At 30.8% G+C, this 14,500-nt stretch overlaps 1 protein-coding gene across 1 annotated transcript in view; it reads right to left on the bottom strand.

The window, feature by feature from the left end:
• LOC143235400 (uncharacterized) overlaps positions 1-14,500 on the bottom strand; it is a 28,742-nt gene that overhangs the window by 1,086 nt on the left and 13,156 nt on the right. The window contains 8 exon segments of the mRNA XM_076473535.1: positions 510-584; positions 942-1,021; positions 4,674-4,776; positions 6,716-6,821; positions 7,505-7,575; positions 8,024-8,079; positions 9,431-9,514; positions 10,272-10,367. Coding sequence (XP_076329650.1) covers positions 510-584; positions 942-1,021; positions 4,674-4,776; positions 6,716-6,821; positions 7,505-7,575; positions 8,024-8,079; positions 9,431-9,514; positions 10,272-10,367 — 671 coding nt within the window.

The following is a 14,500-nucleotide window of genomic DNA, read 5'->3' as shown; positions in this document are numbered from 1 at the left end:
GATATGTGTGGCATCATGAATTTCCAAACATATTTATACAATTTTTCAAAATAAGGATATTTGTAGGTACACATATCAAATATACATACATTTAAATATATATAGGCCACACGATATATAGATTATACACACAATTTTATCTTTAAAGCAATAATTTTATTTATTCTGCTTCACTACTCAGTCTTACTTCACCAAGTAGGAACTTACACATAAACATAAGAACTTAGGAGCTGCAGAGAGATGTTAAATCTGATCCATAACAGTATCAACTGCTTGAGATAGTCAGATATAAGATCCAACATTATTACACTCATTTAAATCTCTTCATTAGTTTGAGATAAAATATTTTATTGGTAATCTTGCTGTATGTAATTCAATTTAGTTTAGTCATTATTAAACTGGTGTCCTTGCATCTTCCTGAAACACACTGAGATGACTGCAGCTGGAGTATCAAATATTTTTAGACAAGTTCAAGTTTTTTATCTATAATAAAGCTGTTTAGAACTTACCTCACATTCCTCAAGACTGCTGGTTCCTGAAGCAATCTTAGCTCCTATACTTGAGTCAAAGCTTAAATAACGCTTCTAAAATGAAAACAGAAAGTAGACATTAGAAAACTATGTAAACAATGCAACAATTAAGACCTGAATAATTAAAAATTACTTAGTCTGTGCCAAAATTATTTTATCATAATTCTAATAATTAATTTTTATTAGCAACAAACCTGCAGGTGATGTGAGGAATTAGAATGGTTCATACCATTACTTCTTCACAAATAAATTAGACCAATAATAGACCCCTGTGAGAGGTTGTTCATAAACAGAAGGGATATAACAGTTTATATGGCAATGCATTTATAGACAAAATCTAATGGTTCCTGTGATCATATATTTCAGACAAGACCACAAAATTATTGTTCACAATTTTAATTTCACACCTACTTTTAGTGATTTCTCAAAGACACCATCTGATATTATCTTTGCAGCATTTTTCAATCCTCTTGCAAATGAATCAATTGCCCCTAAAACAGTAATAACAAATTAACTGTATTACTCCAACTCAACACTTGTTTCACATCATAATATACAGGATGCCAAGTTATTAGAAATCAATTGCAAAATTATTTTATTGATGTCCATGAAAGAAGTTTACAGTTTGTGCACTTTGTTTTAAGAAATAACCAATAAACAGGTAGTATTTTTTGAAGTTCATATTTTTCAAATTGATTGGAGTATTTTGTTTCAACAGTTAAAATTTATTAGTTTAATAATATAGTTATAAATTTGACTAGAACAAATATATAATAAATTTACACATATAGTTTTACATTTATTAACATGTAACTATAACTACAGTTCAAACAGGAGATGAGATTAAACAAAGACTTGTAGTTTTTCTTCACTAATATGACAAGTTATGTCAAGATGTATTTATTCCATATAGTGTGTTTTAAATAATTAGTATGCCTGAACAAATAAACAAACATATTATTTTAATTATTTTTTTCCTCACACAGATTTTTTTCTAATGGACTAAAACACTACTGTGTTTGTTATGTTTAATGAATAGTAAGAATTCATTGTGCAGTGACTTCCACATTAACACATGAATAAGTCAATAATTTTATTGAACAAAAATTAATTAATAAAAAAATTTTCACCATGAAGTGCATACACAGATTCATTGAAGTTGTTTTTTTTCTAAACTTCTGATGAAACTTATATATACTATCACCAAGTCTAAACCATCTCTGCTCTATTATCTTTAAATTGGGTGGCATTTGTAATATACTCATGGAAAAGATTCTGAAACTAAATTCTAATTACTAATCCACTGAAAGGCAACCAGCACTAAATAATAGACATAAATAACATTAATTTTACTTGATATTTTACTGAATGTACACAATAGAGAGAATGAATAAATTAAAGAATCCTTACAGAACTGAATAAGCAGATTTAAGGTTACTTAAAGTTTTTTTTTTTAACACAACAGATGTTTAGTTTTAAAAAAAGAAACTTTTCCTTACTAGAGTGTTCAAGGATTTTAATATCCATGTTCACACTACTTGTGCTGATTACATTTACCTAGTGTGAACCTTTGATATATTTCTGATTAATGCCTTATAGATTTAGATTACCAAACTTGGAAGGATTTTTAAGACTTCAATCATGATTAAAATTAAAAGGAGAACTGGTGGGCAGGAAAAAAGGTCAACTTGAAGGTCGAGGGTGTCAATAAATTCAACACTTTGTTGTGGAAAAAAAAGGAAGTATTTCAAGTAAATCCACTTTCACAGAACAGACACCAAACAGTATACCTGTCCTGTGACCAAGTTGTAAAGCAAAGGCATGGAATTAGTTAGATAAACACAAACAAAAAAAGCCTTTGCTATGTGTATGTTGTACTATGTTTGGCTACAATACATAATGTACAGAGATAATACATGGTGCACATGTAATGATGTTAAGGGCAGAGGTTAGTGTGTTTCTTGTTTCTGCTTTTTGTAATAGTTTTAGCCAAAGTAATTAGTCTATTTTTACGTAATGATAATTTACTTACTTTGTAACTGCAACCTGGAAGCTTTAGGGCTAATCTCAATATTCAATTCTGTTGACATTGTAGTTTCTTAAGTGTGTTGCCTGGCATACTTACAGTAAGTTTGCAGCTGTATTAAATAATGGACTGAATATATAATATCTAAATCTTTAAGATAATGTTAGTTTTACATCCTTTATGTTCCCCAGCTATAAGTCTGAGGTAATTAGTACATTTACTGATGATTTCATGTGTTTTATTCATATGTTCTGCCCATGTGAGTATTTTGTCAAATATAATACCAAGAAAATTGGCTTTAAAACAAAATTTAATTTCTACAATACCTAATTTCAGTTTTGCTTTTTTTATAGTTTTCGAAATGTTTATTTACTTGTTTTGGATATTATACCTTGAGTTTTAATGGCATTCAGCATAACCCAACAATAATTAACCCTTTTGGCACATTTGATCACCACAGTCGACTTGAAGGCTCAGTGAGGCAGGCGACCTTCCTTTATTCCTGTTATTCTTATGTATTGAATTTAACATATATAGTATTGGGTACAATCACTGAATATTTCAGGGACTTTTGTTGAGTTATTACTGAGATATCATGCTTTTAGTACTGATACCGTAATTAGTTGAAGTATCAAACATATATATTCAGCACCATGCCAAACATTCAAAGTTGTTATTCAGTGCTGAAAGGGTTAACTGAGTTTAGGGAATTTTAAGATAGTCCACTGCTATTAATGGATTTCTTGACACATCCCAAACAGCAATGTCATCAGAATATTGGAAAAAATATGTACAAGGTCTGATCAAAAAGTTCTAACACTTCTTCTGTGATAGGTGTCAGCACAGAGGCAGTGAGCTTCAGTGAGGTGTGTAAAAAGTACAAATAGTGATCTACCCCCATGATCAAGCCATTTCTGCAGACCTTATACTCGTGTTGTGAAAAACATGTTCAAAGACAGACGTATCTCTTGCCCCTGTCATAATAAAAATGGACAAAAAAAAATCAATGTGTTTCCATTAAGTTATGTGTGAAAAGTGGTAAAGGAGGAACAGAAACCCTTGAAATGTTAAGAACTGCCTTTGGTATCTACATAAATATTGAATATAAGTCTAAAAAGGTTATCATTTTATAGGTCAATGGTTAGGCCACATTTGGAGTGAAAAGCCCAGTCTTGGGCTGCACACGTCAGGAAAGACATTAAATTGTTGGAATTGGTTCAGAGGATGGTTACTAAAATGTTGCCTACCATAGAGGGGGTTACCATATGAAGAAAGGCTGAAATCTCTCCAATTGTTTTCTCTTAAAAAAGTGTTAGGGAGGATCTGATTGAGGTGTTTAAGATTGTAAAGTATTTGATAGTTTATGTATCAGCTTTTCCTCACATTTAACAGTGAGAAGAGTAGGACTAGGGAACACAAATGTAAATTTTGGCAGATAAAGAGTCATCTTCAATAAGCACAGTTTTATTTTTCTAAGGGCCCAGCATGGCCAGGTGGGTTAAGGTGTTCAACTCTTAAACTGAGGGTCGCAGGTTCGAATTTCTAATGCACCAAACATGCTCACCCTTTCAGCCGTGAGGGCATTATAATGTGAAAGTCAATCCCACTATCTGTTAGTAAAATAGTAGCCCAAGAGTTGGCAGTGGGTGGTGATGACTAGCTGCATTCCCTCTAGTCTAACACTGCTAAATTAGGGATGTATAGCACAGATAGCCCTCGAGTAGCTTTGTGCGAAATTCAAAACAAGCAAACCATTTTTCTAAGAGGTGGTTGATGTTTTAAACAAGTTGCTTTCAAATGTTGTAGAGGCAGTAAACTTAAGTGAGTGTAAGAAAATGCTTGGTAAATATATGAATGATAAGGGCTGACTTTAACATTTTTTATTTTTAATAACAGTTTTAGTTTAGTTTAGAGGTTGGAACAGCAGAGATGGACTGATAGGTCCCCCATTATATTATGATATGTTATATAAAGTATTATATAACATATATATATATATAATACAACATATATAAGATGAATTTGAAAATGTAACCACTTAATAGTAGAAAAGAAGAGTGGTACAAAATAAGATTTGAAGTGTTAAATGACAGCATCTTTTAAAAATAATTACTTACCAATGTGGGCAATAAAAAGGTCTTCAATAGCTGTTGACTCTCTTCTGATTTTAGCATCAAAATTTAAGCCACCTGGCTGAATTCCACCATGCTGCAAGACTTCCTGAAGACACCAGATAACACAGAAATTCAAACAGATTCAGCAATCTCAAACCAACAGTTTTATTTCAAACATTAATCTCCTCTGTTGTTAAAGAGGAAATAAACTTTAAATGGATTCACAATACAGGGAAAAGTGACAGAACAGTTTTTATGTATCTTGTCAGTAAAGTTATATCTCATTCTTCAATATCAGTTCCATTAACAGTGCTGGATAAAACATTTAACATACATATATATATTTTATTTTAATTACCCATTATATATTTATATGGACCATTATTTAAAAAACAAATCTTTATGTGTGTGTGTGTCTACATATGACTGGCAAACCACTGGTTTGATTATCACAAAACCTGGCATATGCTCTTACAGCTCCCAGAGGAGTAACACAAGAGTTGAAGCGTTTTTGAGCATTTAAAATGCTTTGAATATTGAATATTTGTGTGTATTAAAGATAAATGTGATGTATATACACAGATGCACAAAACAAAAAGGTTATATAACAATGGTTGCTTAAGAGGAGAAACATGTTGAGAGACTCTTTGCTTGTATGTTTTTACTGCTATGAACTGAAGCTATCAAGGTCAGAAATGGGTGATATAAGCTCATTAACATGGTAGAACTGAGAAAATTCCACAACAGCGTGGAGATGCCACAACATGGGCCAAAGCTGCAGGTAATTAATGATTATCATGCCCTTTGATGACAAGAGTGTGTCTATAAATACAAGAGGCTGCCGGTTTATTGTCTCTATCTGCAACCAATGAATCAGCAGTTTTGTTTTTGTTCCTAAATGCTACACACAATCACAGAAAAAATAAATAATTAAGTATCAGAACTACTTGCAGGTAGTTGTGTATGGTATCTGGGAGATCTTAAGAACACTAGGAAAAAAATTGAATAAAAACACATGCAATGAGTGGAAAATCAGTTCTCTTGCATCCAAAAACTGTACTACAGACTCCATAAGCAATGAATACTGTAACAATGAGTCTTCTAACTTCTTTTTGCCTGAGTTCTCTGCAAGTAATTTATTTCCATTATTCCCAACATTGGTTAACATAGTAAAAGAAGGTTGAGTTGATGTATAAAATGTGTTTGCTCTAAAGTGTGTTTTGTTGATTGAACTAGAAGGGTTTTATTAGTTTAAAGAAAATATACAATGTTAAATTTAAACTTCTGATATTTGGAATGTTTAATAAAAGTATTCATTTTAGAATCTTAGTCATACAGTTGAAATCTTTGCTTTAACTGTAAAGCCTCGAGTTAGTGCTTGTGTGTTCCACTCACTCACTGCATTTCTCAATTAAATAAATAGCAATGTAACTGGCAGTGTTAGTCAAAATTCCAATGGTTAAGCTGATTCTGCCTCCATTACAGAGGAACTGGCCTTCCAACCTGGTCCCATATACCATCTCTTGGAGCCCTTATCTCTCCTCCAAACATTGAACAGATGTTTCAACTAGTTATATTTTGTTATGAGGGTTATTTTGAATTGTTAGCTCGGAATATGGATTAAGGACTAACTAAAATTTCCTTTACTGACTGAATTTTGTAGAATAATATTACAATTACAGTAAAGGCATCAGCAATAGTGAGGATACCAAACTAATTAATAAATGGGCTCCAGTCATTCCCGTTTTTTTATGACACTTTATATCCCTAGTTAGACCAGCAAATTATATTAGCTATATTAATTACAGGGTTAATTTTTTAGTTCCGATCTATGCGGGTAGCACACTTTCATAATCAGAAGAAACTGGGTTTGATATATCAAAAAACGTAAATAATAAGACACTTAGCTAATAGTAATATTTTAAAAAAGTAATCCTATTTTCCTGGCACATGCCATTTTGTCATCTAAAATACAATCTTAAATAATGAAGTGATTAGCAAAGTTTATTTCTAAAAGAAAGTCTTAAAAGGAACTATTTCCTTACCAGCATCACTAATGTGCAGTTCTTTAAGTCCATTGGGAACTGATCCGTGTCCCAGCCTAACTCTGGAGTTCCAGTGTTGGCATCAATGGATCCCAGCATTTTAAGTCTGTAATGAAGGTTAGTCTTAAAGTGACTTATCAACTTCTGTGGCTCTTTGTTATTGTCAAGTACTGAATTTAGAACAAGAAACTGCAGTATTTAGGTCTCTGTTTGCCATCTTTTCATTCTAGAATATCCTTAATACAATGAAGTATTATAATTTGCATTTCATTAAATCAGATACTACTTTAATACTAAGCAACTTTAGACACAAGTGGTTTAGAGTGAGCAAAAAACTACCTTCATCATAATGATTTTGTCAGCCCTGCAGTAAAAAGCAGCCAGCTCACTAATGATAATCAGAACTTGCTCTTGATTCAATATTTGTGATGAGTACTAGTAAAATAACCACATAAAAATTCAGCAGAACTTCTACAACATGACAGCATAAAGATCAAATCTTTGTGTGATCAATACGTTTGAAATGAGATTCAATATTTGCAGTAAGAACTTCTAAACTGAGAACATAAGAATTTGATCTTTGTGATTAGTACTTCTCAAACGACAACATAAATATTCAATTTTTGTAATTAGTACTTCATTTTAATATAAAAATAGACCAAAAGCAAGAAAGTATTGTGATATTAAACTAGTATGAACATATTTATAAATGATGGCTTGCACTGTCATTCCTTACAACTGATAAATGGAAGCTAAATATTTACAAAACAAGAAACAGAGGTGACCTACCTGGATGCCATAATTATGTCATGTACATAGCTATGACCAGCTAAGGTCGTGTGGTTTGGCTCAATGTTTAGCTAGAAATAAGAAATACATTTTGAATCATCTTGTAAGTCATAATACCTGCATTTTCTTACATAAATCTAAATAATATTTACCAATATTACTGAACACATAACAAGATTCACAAACCTCTGATCTAACTACTGTTATTATAAGTAGAAACTCAACCTGATAATACATACTATCTTTTAACTTTATTCCTAGTTTAATGTGGTTCATTATAAGATATACTAATTATATAGATTTCATATATATTTCTAAAATGCTTGTTTTTCTGCAATTAACAACAGAAAAGAGATTGTGGAATTCATAAGGTAGTTTTAATTTTTTTATACTGAAAAAGTGGATGAAAATGAAGAAGAAAGAATTGGACTCAATCCGTGGAAGATAACAGTGTTCAGAAAATTTACAATAAACATTACAAATTTTCATTAGGAGCATACAGATAAGTTATTTATCTACCTTAAAATGTTTCTCCAGGTTGTACTGCTTTAGAAAGGCAATGACCGTCATTGCATCTAAAAAGTTAGAAAGCAAAATTAGCTTCTTGGATTAGACATTAAAATCTGCAATATACAAAATTTTTCAACTTTACATACTCTTTAAAAATCAAGGCAGCAAAAATAACATATCATTTATACAGTTAGAATTGAACTGGTCTAATTTCATCTAACAAAATTGTATTCCAATAGAAATATGCATTTATTATTCTACTTTCTTGTTAAAAAAGTTTTAAAATGTCACAATCAATGATTTTTATTTCTCTTTCATTAGGCCCAGCACTGACTCATAATCTGAGGGTTGCGGGTTCAAATCCCCGTCAACCCAAACATGCTCACCCTTTAAGCTGTGGGGGCATTATAATGTAAAAGTCAATCCCACTATTCATTGGTAAAAGAGTAGCCCAAGAGTTGGCAGTAGGTGGTGATGACTATCTGCCTTCCTTCTAGTCTAACACTGCTAAATTAGGGATGTATAGCACAGATAGCCCTCAGTAGCTTTGTGCGAAATTCAGAACAAACCAAACCATACCAGTTCTCTTTCACTATGGTAAATACAAGTCAATATTGTAAATGCAAAAATACTGTTTACATGCAATCCAAACAAAATACTCAAATAAGTTGAGTAGCCTCAACAGAAAGAAACAAGCACAATTCCAAGTACCTTTCTGTAATTTTCAGTGCAAATTATCCATGTTGTACCTTCTACCATCATAAAACTTCAAACTTGCAATTTATGTTTACACATGCTTAAGTATATGGAACTACAAGAACATATTTCTAGAAACATTGCAATCCATAAAATTTGGTAAGCTTCCTTCCAAAACCTGAATTTTAAAATACTGATTTTATTTCTCTGTTACCCTCTAAAAAAACAGCTATAAGAACAGTTAGAACTAAAGAGAAGCTTGCTACTGCAGAGGATTACCCAAAGTTCTTAATAGTAAGTGAAATACCAGGTTGCAGTAAATATATGCAGTTCTTTAAATATGATTGCCCTTTAAAGTATGGACACTATAATGTTATGGTCAATCATGCTATTTTAGGTAAAAGAGAAGTCCAAAAGTTGGTGGCGGGTAGTGATGACTAGCTATCTTCCCTCTAGTCTTTCACTACTAAATTAGGGATATCTAGTGCAGATAGCCCTCAAGCTTTGTGTGAAATTAAAAATAAGCAAAACCATAAATTTACAAATGACTTGTGGGCTCTCACAATTACAATATTCACACTGGTGACTTGTGGGATTTCACACTTACTATAATCATACTAATACTTTACAGGCTCTTGTACTTAAAATATTCATACCAATGACATGTCAGACCCCACACTGCCAAAGTCATACTGGAGACTTGTGAGCTTTCACACTTACCATAATCATACTGGTGACTTGTGGGCTCTCGAGCTTTTGGTTCAATGAGGAACTGACCTTCAAATCCTATTTTTTTTTTATATTCTACAAATATATTAATTCAAAAATTCTTAATATTTCAATGCATACATACTTTCATCTTCAAATATGTTAAGACATTTTATATTTATTTACAATTATAACAGTAGTACAGCTTAAGATGTTATTTTTATCATTGCTGATGTATGATCACAATTTATTAATGCTGTAATTCTTTTTTAACAAAAGTAGATCAGAATATTTGTGTAAAGAAATGTAGATTGCCACAACTATGTAAAGAAATGCAGATAGCCACATCTGTGTGAAAAAATGAAGATCAATCTGTATGTCTCAAGGAATAAAGGCCATCCTTCATGTCTCAGAGATGATGTGTGTTTTATTAACAGAAGGAAAATTGGACTAGCTGTACATGTATTGCCACATTAGGAAACTGGCATCTACATTCTTCAAATAGATTTTGAACTTAATATATTAACCCAAATATTCAATGATGAATATAACACATATGCCAACATATATGCATTAACACACACTGCCATTTCAATTTTTTAAAAAAGCTCAGTGTTTGTAATATATTAACTACTTGTTCTTCATTCTTTTCAAGAGAAAGAATAGTACATAGATCTAGTTTTGTATATTTCAATATTATGAAATTACTAATAGTCAAAGTATGCAAGATCCTTTAACATCAACATCCTTCCAAAATAAAACTTATAAATGAGTTCAGCTTATTAAAGTTATTGTTATTTCATATTTATGAAAGTTCAAGAAGCATAACTGACAGGTTAAAAACTATAATCACCAACTGCCATTCGGAAAAAATTGGCCATGTTGTCCAGTTCCCTTTCCAAGTTAGTATTTAACAGACTCTGATAGCCTTCTCTGCCTCCCCAGAAAACTGTAATGTCACAAATATATTTTAAATTATACTACAAAGACATTCTACCATTATTTTAATCTCAAATAATTAATTCCTAACCTATCAAATTTTTAAATTTTAGTTTCCAACTTACCAATTTTTTTGCTTGTTGTTTAGTACCATTAGAGTCCACATATTGCACCAAATTAAATAATTTTACATTTTCAAATGAACTGAGCTCAAAAATTGGTGATGTCACTCATTTTAAACGTAAACAAGAAACTGTACACTAAGTACTAGGATTAACTGCTATATTGATATTTTATTTATGTTTTTTGTGGTTAGTATGTTTAGAAGTTTGAAATGTATGAACTTAAGCAATCTGGTGTATAATTGTTAATTTTAGAAATAATATACCTTCAAGACATATTCTAATAAATACTCTTTAGCAAGAAGAAATGGTTTGATTTCTTTGATAAGGAAGTGGTATTTGATGTTTAAATCAAAAGTACTTTTCTAAGTTATGATTTTAATGTACAATGTGTTATTTGATTTCAATTTTGAAACTAAGGCACAAAAACCATAGCCAGCTACAGAACATTGCAACAACATTATCTCATCCTGAACCTTCAATATGCTTTGCTTAATATAAAATCATTACTTATACTTCACTCAGAAATATTTAAACATAGCATATTCCATATTTATAGTCAAAGAAAAAAACTTTGTTCCTTTCATGCACTTAAACATTTACTAAATGTACTTAAATTATATTGTATTGCTAGCCAGAGAGTAACTTTAATCTTTGGATACCTTGAAACATGTTAATAATTATATTTACACTATTCAGAACAACCAGACATAGAACAACTGTAATCCATGAAGAATTTAAAACATGCTAACAATTATTAAGCATGGCAATACTTAACATACAGATCAACAAGGGTTGGCAGAAAACCAACCATTTAAAGTTGGTTATGAAATATTATGTGCATATATATTAATAACATGCTACAAAAGTTGCTAATAATTCTGATATAACAATATAAATTTAATCTTTGAACACTCTGATGCATGCCAAACATCCTACATAAATTATTCAGTTTTACCAGCCCAAAGGGTAATTTAAACCCTTGAGAGCTTTGAAACATGTCAAAAAATGAAACAATTTCCAAAATTGTGCTCACATGGTGGCTACTGATGTAAAAACCAATATTTAATAGCTTTATTCACATAATAATTCCACAAAAATGGAGCAAAAAAAGTAGAGGTAGAAGTAGCCACATGATTACTTACCACATTTGTGGTACATTTTAAAATAAAACAATAAGTCAATGTTGATTATTTAAACTGTGTCTTTATCTTCAACATTTTTGCATCTACAGGTTTAACAACAACTGCCGATTTTCATATTTTTACTTAAATGATTATATAAGGAAGTTCAGTGGTTAAAATGGTGTTATATGTGCTGAAATGCACACTTGTAAGAAAAAATGGTGCTATAACATATTGGCAAATAAAAAATGTTATGCTGATGCACAAAATCCTACCCAGAACTCTTCAGTGTTGTATAAAAGCAGGGATTACATTAGCGTCACTGCAACTGTAAAATGAGTATGTTTTAACTCCAACACCAGTTAACTCCCTCATTGGCTCTAGAGGACCAAGCCCATTCCCTTTACTGTGGTTTCACTAGTTTGTGTACCTTTTCTAGACCACATTGAACACTGTGTAAACTCATAATTTAATCAAGAGGAAATAGTTTTTTATACCAAACAGGTTTAATTGCACATGTCTCTAGTCCAATATTTAATTATTTTGTTTCTGTTTTGGTACACATATGATAATCTCTAAATCAGTGTGTAATTTTTTTTTCTGCTTTGGTTTGCACATCATAATGCATAGCATACTTTCTGATTGGGCTTGCAAGCAATAAGCCCTACATCAGTGTGTTTCACTCTTAAACTTTAAGCCCAAAACTTGCTAAACACATTAAGTCTGTTACAAATGAAACAAAAAATATTAGTTTTTATATAAAATCACCAACATCATTCCAAGTTTTGTTGTTTAAATCTCATAACAGATTTCCAGTATTTTGCTTTTGTGTTATAACAGTTTAAGATTATACCAAAAAAAAATGACTGATTGTTCATTTGAGGCATTATGAGATACATTTTGATATGACCTGCTGCTATTTTAACATTTTTGGGGTTGTTATTAAATGTGTCCATAAGATAAGTGTCAAGTTCTATAGAATGGGGTCATTGATTTAGTACTTGATCATTTAATCACTTTGGTGGGCTTTCTTCTGCAACATTAATTAAGATAGATGTCCTTTCATACATGTAAGTGTATTTACTTCTTAGTCACCCAAAGTCAAATTTATAACACACGTCATTTATGAAACAACTAGTACTACAGTGTATACAAATCTACACTGGTAAAAATTAATCTGTTAATAGACATGGTTTGGTGTTGTATCACAATATTATCAGTGACTGTGATGTAACATCAGCTGGAAATTACATCATAACAGTTGGTTAATCATAGGTTTTATCCACAAATTTTAAACATAATGGTAATCAAGATGCTTTCTGTCACTTTTAGTTGATATACCAAGTCTCTCTTTCAGTGAAGTTACTGCAAGTTAATTCTGTTTTGGACTTAGTTCACTTTATCATGCATACTAATATACATTTTACTAGTACTGACAATCTTGTACTTTTGAAAAAGAGAGACAGAGATAAAAAAGAAAAACAGGACTGGTTTACAAGTAAAAGATTCTGGCACCCAGTATAATATGTTTCTGAAACTTCCGGTACCATGTCCAAACTTTCTTGAATAAAACTTATGATTCTATTTTATTCCTATAATATAATCATTGCAAGTCACCAGATTAATTGTTATTTCTTAAAGTCACAAACAACGTTTTACCTATTCATATATCCAATAAAACCAGAAATAGCTATATTATTATTATTACATTTTTATAATTAATATTATATATTTTAAGTGAAACACACATAAATCAAAAAGTAAATTCAGGACTGGAATATTTTCACTTAAAGTATTTCATATTAATTATCAAAATATGGTATGCTCCAAAATTTGTTTAACAACATGGCTGACTGTTTCACAAATTTTCTATTAACTAGTATAAGTCTGAATTTAAGAAAATTACATAAATCTGAAAACATTAACTGTATACTGTAGTACTGAAGCAACAACTTAGAAATAAGCCATTAAAGTTTCAAAGCACCACAAGAACATGCTCACACTGTTTTGTCTCATTGTACATATGGAAAACATGCCCAAGTCTGCCACCAAAAATATACAATAGTCTGACAATGTAATGTTTGTACTTACCTCAAGAGAATAGCATTTATATATAACTAACTTGCTCTACATATGTAGATCATTTAATCTTAAAAACTAAGTTATGTATTAATGATGCACTAACATGGGATTCCACTAACTCATTAATTATACTTTTTCCCACTTCTCACTTTGAACCACCCCTACTGCAACAACCTCAATTTCTTTAAAGGTAGAGAATTTATCATTACTCACTCAGTTATGTCTAACCTTAAGAATACTTCTGCATTTTAGCAGTCTGGTCAGTTAATTTAATAAATATTAGTGTAAAATAACTTTCTAATTTACTATCTAGCAATTACACTTTAAATATAATATGTGTCTTCAAATATGAATTTCAGTGTATAATGTTTATATAATAGTAAAGGAGAATACTGTATAAGTTGGTAGATGGCACTTATAGTTCCAAATCAAAACTTCATGTATTCTTTCCAACTCCCATCATCTTATTATTTTTCTAATCATTCATAATGTTTCACCCAGTTTCAAAATCAAGTATTGTACTTTAACAACTATACATCACCCATCATAGTTAATATAGTACATTTGGCTATGCCTGAATCTAAATCAGTACTATGTGCTTTACTCTATTATGTTACTTTTCCCTGATAAGAAGAACTATTTGCTGCTTATTTCCAATCAATTCTAGTCTTGAATTTCAAAGAAGTTTATGATTAATCTTAGTAATATAAAATAAAACAGTTATATTATTACTCTGCAACTCCAAAAAAACATATAATAGAGAAACATTTTAGTATTCTTTCTAAAAGTGTATACATTTTGAACAAGTTATAGTC

The sequence above is a fragment of the Tachypleus tridentatus genome, chromosome 12, assembly GCF_004210375.1.
Source record: "Tachypleus tridentatus isolate NWPU-2018 chromosome 12, ASM421037v1, whole genome shotgun sequence".
Classification (NCBI taxonomy): domain Eukaryota; kingdom Metazoa; phylum Arthropoda; class Merostomata; order Xiphosura; family Limulidae; genus Tachypleus; species Tachypleus tridentatus.
The sequence above is the reverse complement of the archived record's forward strand: the minus strand, read 5'-3'. Positions and strand labels throughout refer to the sequence as shown.